Here is a 21,407-nt window from a genome sequence, read left to right as displayed (position 1 = left end):
TTGAAAATTCCTTTTTCTTAACTGCTTTATTGACAATGGGGTTGTGGGCATGCTGGGGCCAGGGGCCTGTCCCGGCTGCATATTTGGCATGCATATGGGTTTGATATCTTGCTGAAGGGTTTTGGTGGTGCTCTGGGGGAACCTCCCCCTACTACCAGGACACCTTCCATGTTTTGTATGCACTGGGGTTTGAACTGACAACCTTCCAAGTCTCAGTCAGTCCCGTAAAGACTGAGCTGCTGCTGCCCCGAGCTGTATTATTGGCAACTGGATGAAGGAAGACAACATGCTGAATTAGTCAAAATACCAGAGCAGCTGTATAACACAAAGGAAACAGCCTTATTTGGCTGCAAACATGTATGCAGTGGTGAAAAACATTATTAAAAAAAAGAAAATATGAACACTTTATCGACATGTAGACTATTTTTGTTAGTGGTTTTCATTAAAGTAGAAATGGAAACTTGGGCGTTCGCCATGATCTTGTATATTGTACATCCTATATAGTAGATTATCTACAACTAGTTAAGCCCCATTTACACATTTAATTTAGCTGCTGTGTGAATAGGATTTCATGACATCACAAACAAGGCCAACTTTCAGTCTGTCTCTGACGACGATGGTTTTAAGGTTGAGGTTTCTGTAAAAACACAGTTTGCTCAGCCGGTACGATAAGATGCTTCCTTTTGAGGACACTTTAATCTTTATGCCTCCGTTGCATGAAGAAATTTTGCACTAAATTTCAGTTGCAACCCCTGAATCAGGAAACTAAAACACCAATTTACATAAGAACAAAACAGAAAAATCAAGAACTGCACACAACTCTTCATCTCTGGAAAATCAGTATGATGCCAGTGTAATCATGTGTTTAAAGATATTTTTAGTTTTATATTTTAAGATGTCATAATAAGAATACAGTTATCGGGAGCAACCTATGATAGGAAAGATGTTTCAGTTGTATGTCAAATAAAAGTTGTGTCTTCTCACAGGAAACCAAGGATCCAAGTTCTACCATGCTTGTGGGCATCTGTTCAAAATGTGTTTTAGCACCCTTGCACCACATCCCACATGAGTCTCACATGCTGCTCACTGCTTTTATTTAACTAGTTGTAGATAATCTACTACATATACTACTAGTTATGCACGGTAGCAGGATGTGCAATATACAAGATCATGGCGAACGCCCCAGTTTCCATCTTCAGCTGTTGCCTTGAAGCGTCAGCAGAAGTGATTCTCACAGCACAACAAATGAAATAACAAATAAAAACCACCCAACCCAAAACTCCTCCTCCCACCGCTTCACCTACTTCATGTGCAGACCGACAGACAGACAGACAGACGGCAGAGACAGGATGAGCCTCAGAAGAAGACCACCTCGTCATGATACAGCGGAAATGCTGCTGTGGTGCTTGACATTGGTTGTCCTCGCAAGTAAGACTACTTTAACATTCCAACTAAACATTATTTCAAATTATATGGCATTAGACTGTCAATCTCAATCTATCCATCTATCTATCTACCTATCTATCTATCTGTCTGCCTGTCTGTCTGTCTGTCTGTCTGTCTGTCTGTCTGTCTGTCTGTCTGTCTGTCTGTCTGTCTGTCTGTCTGTCTGTCTGTCTGTCTGTCTGTCTGTCTGTCTGTCTGTCCGTCTGTCTGCAGCAACATCGGCTGGAGACCTTGTGATACTGGATAAAGAGACCAAGTGGGTGACGTTACTCTCTGGCTCAGCTCTACGTTTTAAGTGCGATTTGAACGCCGATGGATTCCATAGATTTACGGTGATGTGGTATTTCACCTCCAATCAGTCCTCAGACATTGTAAAACTAAATGGAAGCAGGATAAATAAAACTACGACTTCAATAAATAACGCCGTGCTGAATTACACCACGAATGCAACGGAAGAGAACAGCGGATGGTACTTTTGCCATGTTACAGCAGAACTACCAAACCATCACAAAAACACCAGCAATCGAACAAAAGTAACTATTAGTAAGTATTTGGAGTTAATTCATCTGGTAAGATCCTAATTTGTGAGTCTAATTGAGATGTACACACACACACACACACACACACACACAAGTTGTTGATGAACCGTCTGTGTGTTGAAAGAAAGCCCGACATCATCAAATACTTGACTGAATAAACACTTATTACTATTTGTTTTCCTCATGACAGCCAGGATTGTGGAACACACAACGCTCCGGTCACTAGTTACGGATAGAGAAGGTGTGTGTGTCTGCGTGTATGTGTGTGTACTGCTCTATAGCCTACCACTTGTCTGGTCATGTTGCGTAGCAGATGGAGTTCAAGTGTTGATTATATTGCTCTGTAGTGATGAATATTTGGCCTCTCTTTGCTTTTAACACAATTAATGTGACCCGATGGGTCTGAGGTCAATTCAACAGCAGGGTTGAGTCCCTGAGTTGTCCCTGAGACGATTCCATGGTCTACGCATTGTCGTCTGGGGGAAGAAGAGCTATTTAAACTCCTCTGCTTGTCAAGTTCTCCTTATCATCATAACTGCTAATGTGGACATTTAAGAACATTTAAGGCTAGAATTGTGTCTGTACGGTGGTCTCCTGGGTAGCACCATTGCCTCATAGCAAGAAGGTTGTGGGTCTCTGCATCTGGCCTTGAAATTTCTCTTCAATGTTCTTTAATCTGCACCAAAAGACGATTATATTGATTTGTAGCCACACAGAAGTGTGACAATTCATTTAATAGTTGATATATTGACCTATTTTTCCCTCCTCAGTGTCTCGGCCGTTCACATTTAAAAACTTCTGGCAGTGGGTCCTGGTTGGGGCGTCTGCTTTAATCCTAATTGTCTTCCTGCTCCTATGTGTCCTGCTGAGGAGACGATGCGGCAAGAAAAGCGGTATTTGTCCTATCTTGTCATTTGTGTGTATAAACTGGACTCTAGATTACAGCAACCAAAATCAGCAACATAAAGACCAGTACACCTGATGAGAAAAGCGAGAGAGAGGAAGTCCTTCTGGTGCATGAGCAGCTCCGGTCCTCAGGAGATGGATGCAACCTGAGCAAAAGGGGTAGTCAGTTCAACAGCAGAGAGCTCAGACTAAAAGGAACGGGGGCTGTTGTTCCTCTGCTGTGTGGTTAAAGTGACCGCAGTTGTGTGAGAGAGACAGTTCATGAGAAACTCACTGACATCTGGTCACACTTGTTGTGGGGGTGAATTCTGAAGCTGTGATACCAGTAAAACTGAAAGGTCACCCACGCTACTCTATCCCCTTCTACTGCGCTGCTGTGCTCACATTTGGATGAGCGCAGCATTTGAGCATAAAGTTGATCTGAATGAGTTTTAATCTGAATATAAAGAATAGAGAAACAACTCTGGCATTAATGTTACAGTCCTCAGGAAAAAGATCCGGTAGTGTTTTCCAAAATGTTTTGGTCTTCAATAACCCTTCAATAATCAATAGGTCCAATTTTCCTTAAGTAGAGGGAAAAAATAATTAATAATACAAATACATATGCATATTAAATGCAATTGTTACAAAAAAACTATATTATTTGGTTTTAAAATACAGTGAAGTTGATTTTTACGACTACAGAAAACATTTTTTCCACTCTACAGGCTGCTGATGTGATAAAATACTGAAAAACACATCATTTAAAGTGTTGAAAACTATTAAGATAAATTAATGATTAATCTTTTAAATGATTCCAGAGCAGGCTAATTTAAGTGAATATGAACTTTTGATACAGCGTGACCTTTTATTTTTATTAGTATTTACCCCCCAATGAAGCACAGAGTCAGTGTAATTAATGTTTGTGTGAAGATGATTAATGGCATCACGTCTTATTTTACTTTAGAAGCTTTAACAAACATCCTACCAACACATGTTTCTGCTCTTATGTCTGGCTGCAGCTGAGCAGCCCATCTATGCAAACACTAAAGCCACCAACAAGCAGGCCCAGAACAACACCCTGAAGCCCTGCAATCAGAACCTCCGGAACCAGAAGCTCGGCAAGAGATACGATGAAGGCAAACGGAGGTACGAAAAGGACCGAGGTCGACCTCCCCTCTAATTTAATTAGCCCAGTGCAGTCTGTGAGGGCTGATCTGCTCTTGTAAATAATATAGTTCTATAAAACTGGATTTTATAAAACATTTGAGATGCAATGCGAGTATTTCATATAATAATAATAATTAAAAAAAAGATTAAGTGGCGCCAAACTGTTTGTGGGGGATCATTCAGGTTGACACAAAGTGGACAATAGTGATCAACCTGAGCATATTGTGTTGTTATGGATCTCATGTGCACATTAAACCCGGTTCCTTTGACTTTTGGTCTTGTTTCAAGTTTCTCGGCATGTAAAGCGCCTCTCGGCCACCAGGCGGCGTCTGTTCTTATCACGTTTAAACTTCGTCGGGCGATTTTGTACAGCAGGAAATGTAGAAAATACAACGTGTCAATCACATGATGAAAATAAAAATATTGAATTTTCAATTTCTTTCTTAAATCGCGCTATAGCTTTTTTTTTAAATCATGTTGTCAGCATTTTGATTTGAATTAAAGCGCCTGAAAAATTAAACAAAGTGAATCCTTTTTTTTAAAAATGCGGCCACGTGATTGGTGAACGAGCGCCTTTAAACGCTCCAATCAAAAGTCACGTGACCAGGAGCTGCCTCCCCCGGGGAGCTCCGCGAGGATCGCTCCCTGCAGGAGTTGGACGTTACAGGTGGAGCAGCTGGGACGGTCGAAGCGGATCCGAAAAGCGAAAAACAGCGTTTCCCTCCCGGTTTTCCGTGTGGATCCTGACAGATCCGGTGAGTCTCAGCCGCCGACTTCGGGTTGCGCGAGTTATTCACCCACGGAGCTCGGGTGACACGCTGGACAACCTGTAGGTGTTAAGAGGCGCACTCGCAGCCTTGTAACCCTTCTGCCTTCTCTTAGATTACAGGATATGCTGCCCTAATAATAGCAGCAGAAAGCTGTCTAAGCTGTAGTTGGATGTGTGTCGGAACACCGAGGCTGGCGCGGCTGCCACTGCAGCTTCAGGACGAGACTCCAGCAAAACATGTGCGGCTGTTTCTGCGCGCGCGTGCGCGCGTGTTTTTAGGGTAAAAGCCAAGCGAAAAAACAGAATTAAGAGAGTAACTATCGAGTTAGTTTTGCACATTGTGCGACAAACAAAAGCAAAGAACCAGTCTTTCGTCATCAACTTGGAATCAGAACATCCAACTATTCACACGCGGAATGCATAACAACTAATGTCTGCTTGGTGTTTTTGTGACTGCATTACGTATAGGAGGGTGTGGATTTGTATAGATGGCAAATCCTGGACTACCTGAAATGTGTGTGCAGGCTGAAGAGTGTTGCACAGCTGCAAAATAACACTTTTACAGGAGGAATTAGAGCCCCTCGAAGTGACAGGCCGCTAATTCGTGTAAAGAAAGAAAGTCAATCTCCTTTTGAGTCGAGGAAATCCTCTCCACAAGAATCTCAACATTGCAAAGTTCAGATATCTGCGCCACACGCTGACAGTTGCTTTAAAACAACCCCACTGTTTTGTCTTTTGGAGAGGTGTGTCCATCTGTTGGTGAACTTGTCACACCGGCGTGTTTTCGTCTTGTGTTATGACTCCTGCTGAGACTTGCCCAGGTGTGTGTGTGTGAGATAAATAACATAAATTTGTCAGGGCAGATGTACCCATCATTAAACGTGTCCCTGCCTTATTTTGCAGGCAGTCTGTCGTCTTTACTGCAGTCGACTCTCATCCATGAGTGTTTGAAAATTGTAAACTCAGCGTATTTTCTGTAGCAAAACAAAGTGGTAACCGACTATCGCCTTGGTTGTTTTGAGGTGGGAGCGCTTGCTTTGACCATCGTTACTGTACTGCACTGGGGGAAGACTGGTTTCCAGTTAGTGTGTGTGGGACGCACATGAGGTGTCAAAGGTGAACACCCTCCCACAACCGGTTTCCTGTTCTGTCCTGTTGACAGGGTTTTGTACCGCGGCCAGCTCAGCCGGCGGGCCGTTACGACTGACAGACGTGCAGGAAACCGGTTGCTGGAGATCAGCCAGCCAGCCAGTCATTCAGTGAGTCGACCACAACCGAACCTGTGCGCCAGTTGGTCAGCGGGTAAATCGGCTCCAACCGGAGGAGGCTCCGCCCACAGATGAAGTGAGCTAGAACCCGCTCCGGCCGTCCCATCCACGCCTGATGAGACGATGGTGGGTCTCCCTGAGGTTTAACGCTGCAGATGATGCTGTGGATGAGGTGGATGAGGTGGAGGCTCCCGAACAGGCTGTAAATATAACACCCGGGTGTTTGAGATGGTCGCTGCAGGGCTCCCTCGGCCTCCTCCGGTTCACACTCGGCCTTTTGAACCCGCAGTTGTTCAGGCATCTGCATCTAGATGAGGGAGAAAAAACAAGAAAACAACCCCAAGCTGCCTCGCCGCTTTAGAGTTCTGCTGAGGATTTATTGTACATGCGGGGAAGCCACTTTCACATTTCCGCACGCATTATGTGAGTCGGCCTTTGGTCGGTTCTGGCTTTGTGAATCATCTTTCGTGCTGTGGTTACTGCTGCGAATGTTCGAGAGGAATCTCTGCAGAGCTCCGTTGCGTGCGTGCGTGCATGCGGCGCCTTTCTAAACGAACGCCTGCTTCTCCAGACACCGATGATGGTAGCAAGATGTGCGACGCGGGCGGAGACCTTGTGCTCGCTTGTGTTTAAACTTTGATCCTCTTGCAATAAACATGAGGTGTAACTCATAGCAGATTTCACAGCACGGCCTTTAGCGTGGTGGAGAGAGCACGTCCTGTGGGGGGGGGGGGGGGGGGGGGGCAAGGATTCAACCTGAAGCAGAAAAACCAGCTTCACTGCAGAACATATTTAGAATATGTGTCATCAGTGTTAATACCTTGACAAATTGTTCCTGTTATTAAGGTTTTCAATCACTTTCCAGCTCTTTGTCAGGCACAGCGACGCCCCCCCCCCCCCTCCTCGAAGACAGTTATGCAAATCTCGTCATCTGTGCTCTGTTTGAAGCCGCCAAGCACCAGCTTATGTATATGTATGTTTCTGCTGCAGCTAAAAGCCTGACAGACTCGAGCAACACAGAGAAAGACCCCCTGCTGTGGAGAAAAGACAATATTGCAGCTGTAGCATGAGTGGCCCAAAAACATTAAAGTGTTTATCCTTTGCCTGGTTGCGGTTACACAACAATGGGGGGAACCCAGCACAAACTTAACAATGGGAGGACCAGAAATGCTGCGGTTTCCATGCCAGGCCACTAGTTGGCAGTGTGCTTTGTGGGATGAAATAACACTAGTTACTAGTTAGTTACTACTAAGTTACCATTTCTTTTCCAAAAAATGTGACATTCTAGAGGTAGTAACTCTTCCTACCAGTAGAGGCTAAGCTGATGACATTTGCTTCAATATTGTCTTCTCCTTATTACCCTTATTGTCACTATTTAGATATCAGAAACTTAGTTGTTTTTAGCAAATGACTACAGGGTTATTATTTTGCCAGCAACCAAAGCTGATCATGTTCACAGTTCCTCTCCCAGGTTAGTAGTCAGTTGCAGAATTCAGTGACTATCAACCCCGATTATGTTTGGATTGGGAAAGAATACATATTTGACTTAAGGAATCCGACACACGCCCCAGACTGAAGGGAGCTGTTGCTCTGTGTGATTGGGATGTGTGCCAAAAACTTTAGACTTTTGCAGTGTTGCGTGGCCAAAATTTCAGCGTTTCCAGCTTGTTTTCTCTGCGAGAAAACCACAATTGTGGCTTCAAATGGACAATTACGTGTCAAATCCATCTGGGAGGGTGTGGAGCTGAAGAATAAAATGCCGTTTTCAGAAGGAAATGACTCGTGTAACAAGAAACTTGTGTAAATATCTCAACGTCTGTCCACATCCCCCAACACACACACTCGCACACCTTCCCCACACGTGTGCATGCCGGTGGTCATGTGACCATAGACAAACACATGGGGAGTAAAGTGTAGACAACTGCTCGGCCCCCTCCTGTTGTTGCAGCCATACCTGCCTGTCTGCGCCGCGCGGAAGCATCTGTTGCAGCCTGCAGTGAGAAACAACCTGCACCCCGGCCCTCCCTGCCCCTCCCCCACAGACCGAGGAGAGGGGGGGGACCTCTGCGTTCAGGTGGCACAAACGTTCCCGCGCACGAAGCGGCTTGTCTTGCTGTGTCAGCTGACAGAATGTGAGTCCGGGGGTGGGGTGAAATGTGCATTCACGAGGGTCTCAGGAGGTGTAAAAGGGAAGGGGGAGCACCCGGCTGCCTCTCGAGGAAGTCTGGATCCTGTCATTTTGGTGTCTGTTGTTTGCTTCTTTTGCTTTACAAAGAGTGAATCTCAAAAAAAACAAATATATATATATATATTTCTCCCAGGAGCCCAAATCCAAAGAGCAGCTGCAGAGCTGCAGGACGGTGCGGTTGTCTTTCAGCATTATGCACCAAAAAAATAGGTGTACTTTTTCTTCCTGAGCCTGACTTTTAAGTATGCTTTATGTGTTATTTTGGGTTTTAAAAAGAGAGCTTTGATGAATTTTGAATGAGGCTGCTGCCGCAGTCTTTACTTGAACGTTAATCCCAGCATGGTAACATGCCCAAACCTGGGCCCCGTCTGCTGCGTGAACCCCAGGAGCCCAGAGGAAGCAGCCTCTTATCAGGGACAGCAGAGGAAGAGAGGAGCGGAGAGTGAGGGTAGGTGGACAGCAGGGTTCACCAATCTGTTTCCTCAGAGACGCTCTCACTAATCCCACTGTGGAGGAACACACCGTGTGTTTGGCTGCACATTTCTACTGCCGTAACAGCAGTTACGGTGACGTTTGACTGTGCAGTTGTGATTTGCTTGCTAATCTAATTCAAAAGTAGTTTTTCTCACCTGATTCAGACATTTTCTGTGTTGCAGCAACCCTGACAATAAATGAAAAAAAGCTCCCTGTAACCATAGTAACCAAGAAAGACAAGGAGAAGCTTATTATTCCTTGTTCTTGGAGAAGTAAATAAGGTAGTTGATGTATTTACGAGCATCCCAGTGACCTTTTGCTGGGAGTCCAGCTAAGATACAGATACAGACTCCTCCTCTGTTCTTTCAATTCTTTTTTTCTTTCAATCTTTGAATAAAACAAGGCTGATTTTTGAAGATGGGGGGGAAACCTTTTAGACAAACAGCTGATTTATTCAATTGATTAGATCAATAATTCTTAGAGGACGTATGGATGTAATGTTTATTAGATTGGAAGTGTTTTATAATGTTCCTTGAAATGTGATGTTGGAAGCAGGATAAATTAGATGCAGATTCTCTGGTTATTGTTTCATTTATTATTTCGAACCTCATTTTCATTGCTGTCTTGACAACGATATTCGTCTTTCCTAGATGTTGCCACCGCGGACATGATTCCCTCCAGCACTCCTCATCTGTAGCTGGACAGCATGGATTCTGCTCCTCCACCACTTGAAGACAGGAGACACTCATTAGCTCAGCGCTGGAGGCTAACGCCGACATAGACCCCCACCAGGAGGGACTCCAGACTGCCCAGGCAGTGGCCACACATACGTCGGCTTCCTCTTTGAAAACATGACGCCGGCCCAGCTGGACCGGGGCGCACTTCTTTGACTAGACAAATCTGGATCCTGAGCCATGTCTCTGCTCCCGATCCTGAGCCTGTTCTCTGGATTGATGCTTCACCTTTCCTTCAGTGCTCTCAACACCCACCAAGGTGTCCCGCGAAAGACCATCCCCTACCAGAGTAAGTGGTTTCTCTCCCCCTGGGTGTTTGGACGGATGACGGCGATCATACAGTTATACAGATGTTCTTCCCATTAAGATGATTACAAGGTGTTCAGAGAAGACGGGATCTTCAATTATTCCACCATGCTGATGAGAGACGACCTGGGTGTGCTGCTGCTGGGAGCCCGCGAGGCCATATACGCTGTGGACAGCAACGACATCTCTGTCAAAAAGGCCGCGGTAAGAACATTCAAACAAGCGTGCGGAGATTCGAAGATCTGAGCAGCAACACTGACGTAGTTGCAGGACTAACACTCATTTTTAATCGTCATATTCTAACGTCTATTCCATGCTTTGTATTGCCGTATTTCTCAGATTGTAAAGCACAATGTCAACGAACGGGACTATTTTCATCGCTAAGGTGCACGGGATTTTAAATCGCATTAATATTATTACTTTGAACAGGGTAATGCTCTGACAATCAAGCACTGTGGCTTCGTAGCTTATCAAAGTCAACAAATTTTTAAGCACCATGTACCGCATAAAATCAGTTCGAGGTCAGTAAGCACGCCGTTGGAGGATTTGGAGTGCTCCTTATAGTCTTTGAAATACGATCATGATTTAGGTGCTTGGGAGTCGATTGACCCTTCGTTGGCATCATTTCTACTGTGTTTTTAGCCTGATTGTAGGCTGTGATCTGCTGCCGTTGAGCCTTGTTTATTCTTGCTCAACCGAAGCTAGTACGAACTTGTGACAGGCCACACCGCATCTTGCTAATCTTGCTCGATCTATACACTGCAAAGCCGGTTACACCTGAAACTCTGAACATATCGAGTGGATTGAATCCTCACAGGCTGCTCTGTCAGCATAGTGCAAGAGTGGATAACAAGTCAACTTTAGGGTGGACTGTCCCCTTAAATGCTTAAATGTCTGCGTGTTCTGGCATGGGTGTAGCTTTAGAGGAGCAGATTTTATTTTTTTTTGGGTTGTTTTTTTTCTTTTTTAAATATCTTGAATGAGGCCATAAACCAGTGACAGCACTGTTGGCTCCAGTGTCAGTGTGAAGAACAGGACCGAACGTTGGTCTTGCTGAGTTCAAAGGGAAATGTAACTGTAGTTACACAGCTGCGGATCTCATCCGAATGGAGGGGGGGGCTCTTGACCCAGCGTCTACCCCCCCCCCCCCCCCACACACACACCCCGACAGTGTGTCCTGTTAAACAGTGAGAAGATGTAGATATAACAGACTACAGCGTGCTGTGACAAGACTCTTCCCCTCTGTTGTTGCAGGTGTACTGGCGCGTTACCGAGGAGAAGCAGAGGGAGTGCACGTACAAAGGGAAACAAGCCGAGGTCCGTCTCTCACAGTGATGTACTCTTGCTTTTGCTCGCAGGCCGAGCGTCAGAAGCCGTCTTGTCGACGGCAGCCTCCTCCCCCTCGCCGTTTATCTCCGCGTTTGTCAATCATTTATGTGGGAGTCTTTGTGAAGAATTCCCTTTGAAGTGCTTTGCTCACGGCTTTGGCGTGCGTGCCCAAATAAAGGCATGAAGGAGACGCTGCATGTGCGTAGCCTTGACCTGTGGGTCAGCAGCTCCGATCCGGGCGGTCGGTGTGGTTTGTGCGGTTTGTTTGTGCTTTCATGGCTGAACTAACAAAAGCGTGGCCTTGGCATTCTCTCTGCTGGGTCTCGTTTCAGGTGGAATGCCGAAACTACATTCGAACCCTGCACAAAGTGAACGAGACCACGATGTATGTGTGCGGCACGAATGCGTTCAGTCCCACCTGTGACTATATGGTGAGTATGGCTGCAGCTGGCCTTTGTTATTTTACATCCTGAAGCTGCATTAGACATTTTGCTGTATCAAATGCCAATAGGACGATATTCCACGATGCACATGTATATTTTAGACCTTTTACTATAGTGTGGCTGCACAAAATGGTGTATTTGTCCCTCATTTGTTGTCATTTGTCCCCTCTGCCCTGTTTTCGGCATCTGTGTTGCTGTCAGACATTTGTTAACGGGCAGCTGAGGCTGGAGGGAAGGCAGGAGAAGGGACAGGGGAAGTGTCCTTTTGATCCCTTCCAGAGATATTCATCCCTCATGGTCGGTGAGTGAGTGTGCAAATGCAGCAAGAAAGGAGAAACACTTCAACGTTTCAGCGTAGAGTGCAAATTTTAATATGCAGCAGAAATATGCAATATGGTGATTTAATGTTAGAAAGGCCTCGTAGCATTTGTGTATAAATGTGCACTAATGAGTCCTTAAAACTTCACTAATGGAGTTCATAGTAGGTACATAAATGAGATATTGTTTGAATTCATTGTGAATAATGGACCTCCAGGAATTTTCCCTCATATCTAGTTCCTGTTCGACAGGAAACGACCTGTATTCAGCCACATCCATCAACTTTTTGGGCTCCGAGCCCGTGGTTCTGCGCAGCTCAGACTTGGCTCTCCGCACTGAATTCAAGAGCTCCTGGCTCAACGGTGAGCTCAAACTCTCTTTTCACTTTTATGCAGCGTCTGTGTTCGGTTCTGGGTCACTTGTGCTGCTTTGTGGTGACATTTGTGGACATTTTGAACATTCATATCAGGTCTTTTTATGCTTTCATTAACATTAAGCTGTGTTGTGATTCCAGAGCCAAACTTTGTCTACATGGACGTCGTGAGCGAGAGCGTCGACAGCCCTGCTGGTGACGACGACAAGGTGTACTTGTTCTTCAGCGAAAACGCCATGGAGTACGACTTCTACAGCAAAGTCGCCGTGTCTCGGGTGGCCCGAGTTTGCAAAGTAAATGTTGAAATCCTGCTTGGAAAGTCAATAAATGCAGCGCTGCGTTGTCAGTGTGAGTTTGACACTGGATGCGCTGACATCTGCGAGGGTGCTGAGAGCTTCCCTTCGTGTGTAGGGGGACATGGGCGGACAGCGGACGCTGCAGAGGAAGTGGACATCGTTCATGAAGGCTCGTCTGGATTGCTCTCTTCCTGAACTGAGCCTGCCCCCCATTGTCCAGGATGTTTTCCTGCTGAAGGACGACGATTGGAGGAAGAGCGTCTTCTACGCCGTTTTCACGTCCCAGTCGTATGTACCCTTTGTCCTCGGAGGGGCGTTAAATTAGCATATTGGTGGATAGGGACTTGTGACTTGTTTTTCTAAACGTAATTAGGAAATATTTAAAGCTCATTCTTCAGTCTTGAACACAAACAGTCGGCTGGATTATTTCTCATCTGTGTTCCCCAGGAGTTTGTCCCAGCTGTCCACCGTGTGTGCATACAGTGTGACTGAGATTGGAGACATTTTCAGCGAGGGCAAGTTTAAGACGCCTGTTGCCGTAGAAACATCTCACATCAAGTGGGTGATGTACACGGGGGAGATGCCAGTCCCTAGACCAGGAGCGGTGAGTCCACAATACACCCAGGGAGGAGATTTTTAGATTTTTACAGGATCCCGATGCAGTTAAAGGGATGATTCCAGACCAGAGGGTATAAAAACAGCACTGTCGTGCTAAAGTGCAGTTTCCTGTTTCAGTGCATCAATAATGTGGCGCGGAAAATGGGGATGAACCGATCCCTCGACCTTCCCGACAAAACCCTCCAGTTCATCAGAGACCGTCCGCTCATGGACGAGGCCGCCCGGCCTCTGACCGGAGGGCCGCTGCTGGTGAAGCGGGGCGCCGTGCTGACCCGCATCGTGGTGGACAGTGTGCTGGCCCTGGACGGACGGAGGCACGCCGTCATGTTCATCGGCACAGGTCTAGCGGCGATCGCCCGTTACGCATTATTGTGATGCGTTCCGGGCTTTTTAACGGCCCTTTTGTTTGCGTCTGGCAGAAAACGGTTACGTTCAGAAGGCCGTCAACTACGACGGAGAGATGTTCGTCATTGAGGAGATTCAGGTGTATGAAAACCCCGTCCCAATCAACACTCTGAGTCTCTCTGCCAGCAAGGTGACAAATCACTTAATTGCCTGCAGCAGGACGGGGCTGAGAGTGCTAACAAAGATTAGCTGCCTGTTAATCTCTGTCTGTGCCTCTCAGGGTCAGGTGTACGCGGGCTCAGAGATCGGCGCCGTCCAGGTGCCGGTCTGTACCTGTGGCCGCTACCACACCTGCGTGGACTGTATTCTGGCCAGGGATCCGTACTGCGGCTGGGACCTGGCTGCCGAGCGGTGCGTCGCAGTCCGTGGCTTGTCTGGTTCTGCATTGCAGAGTCTAAAGGAGGGGGACTTGTCCCAGTGTCCTGACCCAGGTTTGCTCCTGCTCTTTACTGAGGGGGGTAGTATCCCAGAAGCCTTATCTGATTGCAGTGCAGTGGGAACAACCTTGTGTGTGTTTATTTTTAGACCCGATAGCGGCTGTGGACGTTGTCCTAGTTCCAGGAAACAACATCCAGCTCCCGTGCCAGGTCCACTCCAATTTGGCGCAGGTCCTGTGGCAGTTTTCTAACCAAACACTTCACTCCAGTGACAAATACTACATCTACAGCGAGGGGCTCCTCATCGGGAACGCGTCCGAGTCAGACGCTGGCTGGTACACCTGTTACTCAGCCGAAACAATCAGCACCAGGACCTTCACCCAGACTATGGCGGTTTATAGACTAGAGCTGAACTCCGGCTCGGGGGGTCCGGACAGCTCCACTCCTGGTCATGGCCTCATAAATACCACCGACTCTTTTCACGGGCAGAATACTGCGGCACCGGACCTGATGCCCACCCTCGACGACCCTTTGACCCCGGAGAATCAAAGCGACCCAGGCAGGGTGACCCGTTTGGAGGTGGCTGTGGCCCTGCTCTCCCTAATTTGCTTCTCCCTGATAGGGTTCATATTTTGGAACTGGAGTCAAGGACATCTGACATGTGTCAAGCGGGGGCAGCCGCCCGTGCAGGCCGAAGGGCCGCGGCAGTCGGGCGAATACATGCACATCCCGTCCAGACCGTCCGAGATGAAGCTCCCGCAGGTCCGGTCGGAGAGGCCCTTCCGTGCCAACAACAACCACTCTGCCGTTGACTTCAAAAGGCCCGAGGAGCACCGCCTGGCACCGGCCAACGTTTCCACCCTGAACGGTCTGGGATACATAAACGACGAGTCAGAAATTTGACTGCTGAGGTACAGAGCGGGACGCCAGTGCGTTAGAATCCCTCCTGTAGATGCACTACTGCACTAAAGCTTTTCACTGGCACCATTCTGGGCGACGTCGGAAATCTCGGCACTGTTGACTCTCTGACCGCCGCCGACGTGGAAGAAGACGGCAGGTTCTGAGTCGTTACTCCAGGATAACACTGAAGTCTTCTCTTGTGTATTTTTGTATGATAGTGTGTAATATTTGTACAGAATTTTTTTTTTTAAATATTTATTTTCAACACGTCAGTGTAACTGATCAAAGGTTGTTTTTGTTTTTTCGAGTTTAACTTTGTGACGGTGAGTATATCAAGTACTCATTAGCGATTAGAGATTTGATGTCGGTACGGCGGATCAGTTCAGACCCACTGAATGAGTCTGAAACCCAAATCTACAGCGAGGTAGCCTGATTCTGCTGTTTTACACACCAGTAACGGCGACGCTCAACACAAGGACAAACGTTCTTTGGGTCTTATCTGTTATTTAACAGGGCAACAAAGCTGCCGCACAGATTTGAGGGTCAAGTTATTTCTAATCTAGTTGCACAGACAATCTATTCTTTAACACTATATTTAAATATCTTTTAACAGCATTTTCATTAAAAAATGTGTGGCCAGGTGTTTTCTCTTATTTCACCTTTGCTTTGATTTTCCACATCGAAGGTATGGAAAAATCAAAGCATTAATAAACTGGATCAAATCTTGCTGCATGAAATGGCGTATTTTGTTTCAGATGACTGAGATCAGACAGGCTTGGTTTGATTAAGGTTTATTAACGTGTTGCAATACTTGATTTTTATTCTGCTCTGTGGAAAACCATTTTGGCAGTTGGTGGAACAAAACAAAACGCTAACCCAACCGTTCTTCCATTAAAGGTCCAGTGTGCGCGGTTTGGCACCATCCGGTGGTTAAAAACAATAGGTTGCAAGAAAAATTACAACTCCCTGTCAGCACATTTAACCCGGATTAACCTCCTCCAACTCCAGCTGCAGGAAAACAAATAAGATGTTTCACTAGTTGCATGTACAAGTGTTTCCAGTCCAGAGTTAGCTAAAAAAATAAACTGAAATTTGTAAGACTTAGTGGAGAAAGTGACAGATTACAGCTGTGGACAACCACTTGACTAAGAGTCAAGCCTGATTATCCCCTCTGTAGAACCCTGTGAACAGCATTTATACAATATTTTATATATATATCCCCCAAGTGAAATAAAAGGGTTAGTAGGGTTAAGCAAGTTTATAATACTCAAAGATTCAATTAATAGTATTGAAAATGTCACAAACTGGACCTTTATGCCAAAGTGAGCTGTCAAATTACTTGCATCAATATTCACAAGTTCTTTACACAAGTGTTTTAGAATGACAGAAAGCAGTAGGAGTTCATACGCATGCGTGCAGGACTTCACCGTAGTGCCGTTTCCTTTAATGCTTTGATTTCAGTCTCAGCTGGGATGCTGCGTCTGCTTTGGTCAGGAGAGGTAAGTGAATTTCTGTTCAGTCTATCTGAGGGAATGTGAAAGTGACTGGGAACATTGACACAGGCTGATAAGGTGCTTTCACGGCAGGGCGCTGACCGCTAAAAGCAAACAGCTGCTGCGGAAAGGCAAACGCTGCAATGTGATGAGCACAAGGAAAAAAGAAAAAACACTGGGTGTGGTTTGTTTTTCATTATCAAAAATGGTGGAAAGTGTTTTTGGCACGGTTGGGAAATCACTCCGGTCATGCGCCGACAGCTATGTGAAATGTTTCCACTTGTTCCACAGAAGCACATGTTTAGTTTTAAAAAGGAAAAAAAAAGTAGTGCTCACAAAGGAGGGGGAGTCATGGGATGTTTTCCCACATGCAAAATCTGCATGCAACATTAAGGCGCGTTTTAAGGTATTACAGCAGGCGAGCAAGGCAACACGAAGTACGGTGTATCCAAATAAAGAGAACTCCAGCCGGAATATGCCATTAGAAATGTTTGCAGATGTTGAAAAAAGCTGTTCTTCATGCAGCGTCTGGTAATAAAACAAGACATTACCGAGGTCCATAAGGCACACGTTCCTCAATGCCATCCTCAAGCTTTTCACCCCAGTCCAAATGATTGTAAATGATCCTCATCTATAGGATTTGGTTTGAAGCAAAAACACCCCCTCGAAACCTGACTTACACGTTTGAATAGAACCTTAAAGGGAGAGGCTCTTTTAAGTTTTAACTCTAAAATTGAATTCAATAAGATTTAAGGGCCAACCAAAAAAAACAAACAAAATATGCTGTTGTCATGTCGGAGTGACGTGAGACGAGTGCGCGCTTGTGCGCCGCAGAAAGAATTGGTCATCTGTCTCCACCTAGAGGCGCCTCCTCGTCATCACCAGCGGCTGTTGTCGGGGTAGCTGGGCACGGCGGCAGGGTACTGGGGCAGGGTCGGCCCCTGGGCTGTCTGAGCCACCGCGTTGAATCCCGCCTCCCTCACCGGTGCACTCTTCCACACACCGGTGCTCCACTCCTCCTGAGCACGCTGCATGCTACCCCCACCGCCACGGTAGAGGCGGTGCACCTAAGGAGAGGAGGGGAGGGGTTCAAAACCATCCGGATGCCTGACTGTTACACCACTGTGTGTGTGTGTGTGAGCCTCACCTTAATGAGGACCAGTCCCATCAGCACAGTCACCAGAGTGAAGAGGACGGTGGTGATGAGCATCACTATAGCCGAGCCCACATTAGTGCTGAAAAACACCACTGTTGCTATCCAGCCGCTTTCAGGGTGACAGCGAGAGTGAGATGGAGTGAGACGGTTAATGAAGCACACACTCTGCACTGGCTCATTAGCTGCCGCTCACTCATTCACGCACTACTTAAACTTCCTTTTCACATGCTCCATTGTTACCCCCGTTCCAAAAAAGAGAATCCTTTTATAAATGGATTTCAGGCAGGAACCAAACTAACCAGCTGCTTTTGCACTTCAAACCCCCAAAACCCTTGTTTAGGATTATGGATAGTGTAGTTTTTTTGTTTGTTTTTTTAACCCAAGAGTGCAAACATGTTCTTCAACCAGAGTTGCAGAAGGTTAAGGTTCACATAACAAACAACTACACTTTGCAAAATAACTATTATAAAATGATAAAATGCAACACGAGATATTTTAAATATGTCAATACTGATTCCACAAGTATAATGTATATATAGTATAGTAAATTAAGGATTCCACAGGCTTATATCCAACATACTTCTTATCTAAAATAAATGATAAGGCAGAGTCAACAAAGCGATACAATGAAAAAGCGAGTATTAGCTGAAATAATGGCCAAAGTGTTACTCATCCACGTGCCGCCAAGCTTTACTGTCACGGTTTCACAGCAGGTATTAATGACTCGCAGCGTCAGTCAACACAGCTCGGTCTAAAGCACTCACCACGTCCCCCATGAGGAGAAGCCTATTGTCTGGATGAGGGCCAATACACACTGGAGGAAGAAGATGAAGAAGAAGGCCATGAAGTTGAATGAGCTATCAGCCCTATCAACATGAGAGAAAAAAAAGGAAATGTGAAAGATGAGAAGTTATTTCTGTATTCTTCCTGCAGTGGTTTCCTCCTAGCTGTCCCTGCTGATATCTTTGGAACCACACACAATATGACTTTGTACCTATCACGCAAAGACATTTGACAACATCTGACGACAGGGACGATCCACCTTTCTAATATCGATGATGTTATGATTAAATGAACACAACGTGCATACAAAAGCTCAGCTGGATTAAAAAAAAATCAAAAGGATGGAGCAACTTGAACAGGCCATCTGATCTGGCCTACAGGTTTGTGCCTGCAAAGACAATAATAGCAAACTGGGGCGTGTCGCCCACGTTTGAATTCCCTCTCCTCCCCTCTCAGATGTGTTCCCCCTGGATCTGTTCCAGTTTATGCCTCATTTAGCACATTTTCTGCTCCTTTTATTTGATATCCTACATGTATTATTTAATTCTCTACAGCTACAGTTCAAAGTGAGGTGTTTCCTTCTTTCTAACTTTCATGTGCTTGTTTTGCATTGAAAACATTTCAAAGCTGTTTTTCTCAACTGAATTCACCCTAAAAAAGGAAATGTGGATACTGAACAACACCGGAGAGAGTACTGATAGAATACCAGTAGTTGATTAAGGAAATAAAGCCTTCCTCTGTGGAACAGGAGGTCTTTCATGGACATCTAAGGGAACATCAGGTCTGACCTCAGTTAGCATTAGTGGACTCTTTAACCAGTTAGTTGATAGACAACCCTGAGTCTAATACTGTGAAACACTTCTACATTCACACTTACCTAAGTTTCCCTTCTCCAACTAGCCTTTCAACCCACTTTAAAATAGTCTCACACTTGAAAATTGGCTCCATTAGAGCAAGGGTTTAACTTCAGCTGAAAGCTCTACCACATACCAAGTACCTTCAGTCCAAAGTATCAGATTTAGCTGCAATGACAACGTGAATACTACAATTTGACTCCAGTCAAACTTGACCCTCTTTTACAAAAGAAAAACATGAATTCAAAATGAAAATCTATATCTCTATGAGCACAGACTGTACGTAGATATACAGAAGTGACAGTACAACATATATTGTTGTACTTGTCACCAAACTCTGGAATTTCTCTTCAACAAATTATTACGCCTCCACCTGCCTTTACACTCTCTCCGTGATAAATCATATACTGCAGGTCTATTTCAGCAGATTTCAGTAGACTAAAGAGGACAACCTTGGGCATGCATATCTTAATGTGGTCCTGCGTTTACTGTGTATGCATGCATTTTGTGCCTGTGCTTCCGCTTTGCATGCTGTGGTCTGATGTGTCTTGCGACATTCTTGTGCTACATGTTTGGAGTATGTCTTAAATGATTTTTTTTTCTTCTTTTCATTTCTTTAGTTGCTGTGCATGTTTGCAGATTGCTTTGGTCAGTAACTTTGTAATTTTAATCTTATTTGTTATATTCTGTTTTCAGGGTGACTTTTTAACATCTGCCTAGGGACTACAGATGAAAGGTTGGCTAACCCTGGCACATTTACAGTACTGTTGTTACTGTGCACTGTCCCTGTTTTTAAATAAATTGTGCGACGATGTCCTCGATGCATCCTTCAGAAAGGGTTCTGATGTTGGCAAATGACTAACCTGAAGGCTTTGTAGAGCGGCCTGAACCAGCATGTGTAGCTGCAAGGGCTGAAGAGGATGAGCCAGAGTAGAGAAAAGCCAAAATTGGTGGCACTTCCACCTCCAGCCCACCAAGCAATGCAAGAGATGACATTCATGCACAGTGTGCCTGAATACACTGCAGAAATTGAGGAGAGGAGATGACAGCAAGAGCTGCAGGGCTTGATAAAAACATCAGAGGTGAATACGTCTAATTAATTTAAACAGTGCGGGAGGTGGCTTGTATGGCAAAATAAATGACTTACACATCCAAAGTGTGTAGACTCTGCGCACCAGCTGTTGATGGGGTGCAGGAATTTCGTCCTCGATGTTCTGGTAAAAGCATGGTTTTATTCTCAAGAAAGCAGGCAAAGGAGGGAAGTTGTTGACGCGATCTGGAACCGGTGAAAGAAATGGTGAACACATAGAAACGAATCAGAAAGAATTGCAAATGTCACTAACATGGCTAACGCTTGACCGACCAACCTGTCATCTTGAATCCTCAAATCGTTCCTGGGTAAAAGGAGAAATATGTAAATAACACGCATAAATTGATGCTACCCAAATTTACTTTGGTGCAAGCACGCTAGCATTTAACAATGTACTTATCGCTAAACTAGTTCAAATATTGACAACAGCGCTACTGTCCATACCCAAACTTTAAAGTGACCGCTGCTAATACAAAAATGCAATGAAGAAATGCTTTGTGGATATAGTTATATAGAGTTTGAACTTGTTTATGTTGTATGATAGAGTACAGGAGATAGCAACTCTGCGATTTTGATAGCTCGGCAAGTCCGGAGAGGAGGGATGAGAGTAACTATCTTTGCCGTTACATTTTAACAGCCTTCGCGGGATGGTAAACGGTTTAAACTCCGTAAAGTTGACTTATGTCGCGTTGCAGAGATGCTAACATTACCGGTTTGGTTTGAAGGGTTTCACGTTTTCCGTCGACTAATGTGGGGGTCCGGATATATTCAGGATGCGCCCTCTGGAATCACAACTCTCCTGAATGTTCTGCGACTGCGCAGCACCATGACGCGTGTAGTTCCGATCTGTTTATCGGCAGCACGACTGCTGTCCTTAAAAACTACAACTCCCAGGGTTCAAGTGAACGGAAACCAGGAAACGCGTGACTGCGACGTGAGACTCCTCCATATGTGTTTAACTCACGCATGCAACGATATAATGAATGGAAAAAACGGGCTCTGCACATGGCATTTGTTCAAATTAGTACAGAAAATATGTGTCCGTTCCAACTTTGAAGCCATGAACACAGGAAATATTTACGTGTTAAATATGCGTGTATATATCAAGATATAAATGGGCCGTAATAAAACTTTTATAATAATAATAATAAAGAGTCACTCCTTTTCAACTCACTGTTTATGTCGAGAAACTG

At 45.3% G+C, this 21,407-nt stretch overlaps 3 protein-coding genes across 7 annotated transcripts; 2 read left to right on the top strand and 1 right to left on the bottom strand.

Annotated features, from left to right (window-relative positions):
* Positions 1-1,338: 1,338 nt before the first annotated feature.
* Positions 1,339-4,310, top strand: LOC130529169 (uncharacterized). Of its 2 annotated transcripts, XM_057039147.1 has the most exons (5): positions 1,339-1,428; positions 1,660-1,989; positions 2,176-2,226; positions 2,756-2,878; positions 3,893-4,310. In XM_057039147.1, the coding sequence occupies exons 1-5, from the start codon at positions 1,350-1,352 to the stop codon at positions 4,051-4,053; spliced, it is 744 nt and encodes a 247-aa protein (XP_056895127.1). In that variant the 5' UTR covers positions 1,339-1,349; the 3' UTR covers positions 4,054-4,310. The 2 variants fall into 2 exon arrangements, with proteins under 2 accessions (XP_056895127.1, XP_056895128.1); XM_057039148.1 differs by lacking the exon at positions 2,176-2,226.
* Positions 4,311-4,635: 325 nt separating this feature from the next.
* Positions 4,636-15,575, top strand: si:ch211-129c21.1 (uncharacterized protein LOC563087 homolog). Of its 4 annotated transcripts, XM_057039044.1 has the most exons (15): positions 4,646-4,795; positions 5,972-6,203; positions 9,390-9,762; positions 9,841-9,983; positions 11,034-11,096; positions 11,441-11,539; positions 11,753-11,852; positions 12,121-12,231; positions 12,384-12,535; positions 12,654-12,826; positions 12,986-13,142; positions 13,274-13,496; positions 13,576-13,691; positions 13,782-13,992; positions 14,087-15,575. In XM_057039044.1, the coding sequence occupies exons 3-15, from the start codon at positions 9,654-9,656 to the stop codon at positions 14,839-14,841; spliced, it is 2,412 nt and encodes an 803-aa protein (XP_056895024.1). In that variant the 5' UTR covers positions 4,646-4,795; positions 5,972-6,203; positions 9,390-9,653; the 3' UTR covers positions 14,842-15,575. The 4 variants fall into 4 exon arrangements, with proteins under 4 accessions (XP_056895026.1, XP_056895023.1, XP_056895024.1 ...); XM_057039046.1 differs by lacking the exon at positions 5,972-6,203 and having other exon boundaries at positions 4,636-4,795; positions 12,139-12,231; XM_057039043.1 differs by lacking the exon at positions 5,972-6,203 and having other exon boundaries at positions 4,636-4,795.
* Positions 15,576-15,613: 38 nt separating this feature from the next.
* On the bottom strand, positions 15,614-21,078 carry scamp4 (secretory carrier membrane protein 4). Its single transcript, XM_057039149.1, has 7 exons — positions 20,925-21,078; positions 20,492-20,518; positions 20,272-20,400; positions 19,988-20,144; positions 18,252-18,353; positions 17,479-17,596; positions 15,614-17,398 (listed from the first exon to the last, which is right to left on the bottom strand). Exons 2-7 carry the CDS (start codon positions 20,496-20,498, stop codon positions 17,210-17,212), a joined length of 702 nt encoding a protein of 233 aa, XP_056895129.1. The 5' UTR covers positions 20,499-20,518; positions 20,925-21,078; the 3' UTR covers positions 15,614-17,209.
* Positions 21,079-21,407: the final 329 nt, after the last annotated feature.

This window comes from Takifugu flavidus, chromosome 7 (genome assembly GCF_003711565.1).
Source record: "Takifugu flavidus isolate HTHZ2018 chromosome 7, ASM371156v2, whole genome shotgun sequence".
Classification (NCBI taxonomy): Eukaryota; Metazoa; Chordata; class Actinopteri; order Tetraodontiformes; family Tetraodontidae; genus Takifugu; species Takifugu flavidus.
Note: the sequence above shows the minus strand (reverse complement) of the source record. Positions and strands in the feature narration are given on the sequence as shown.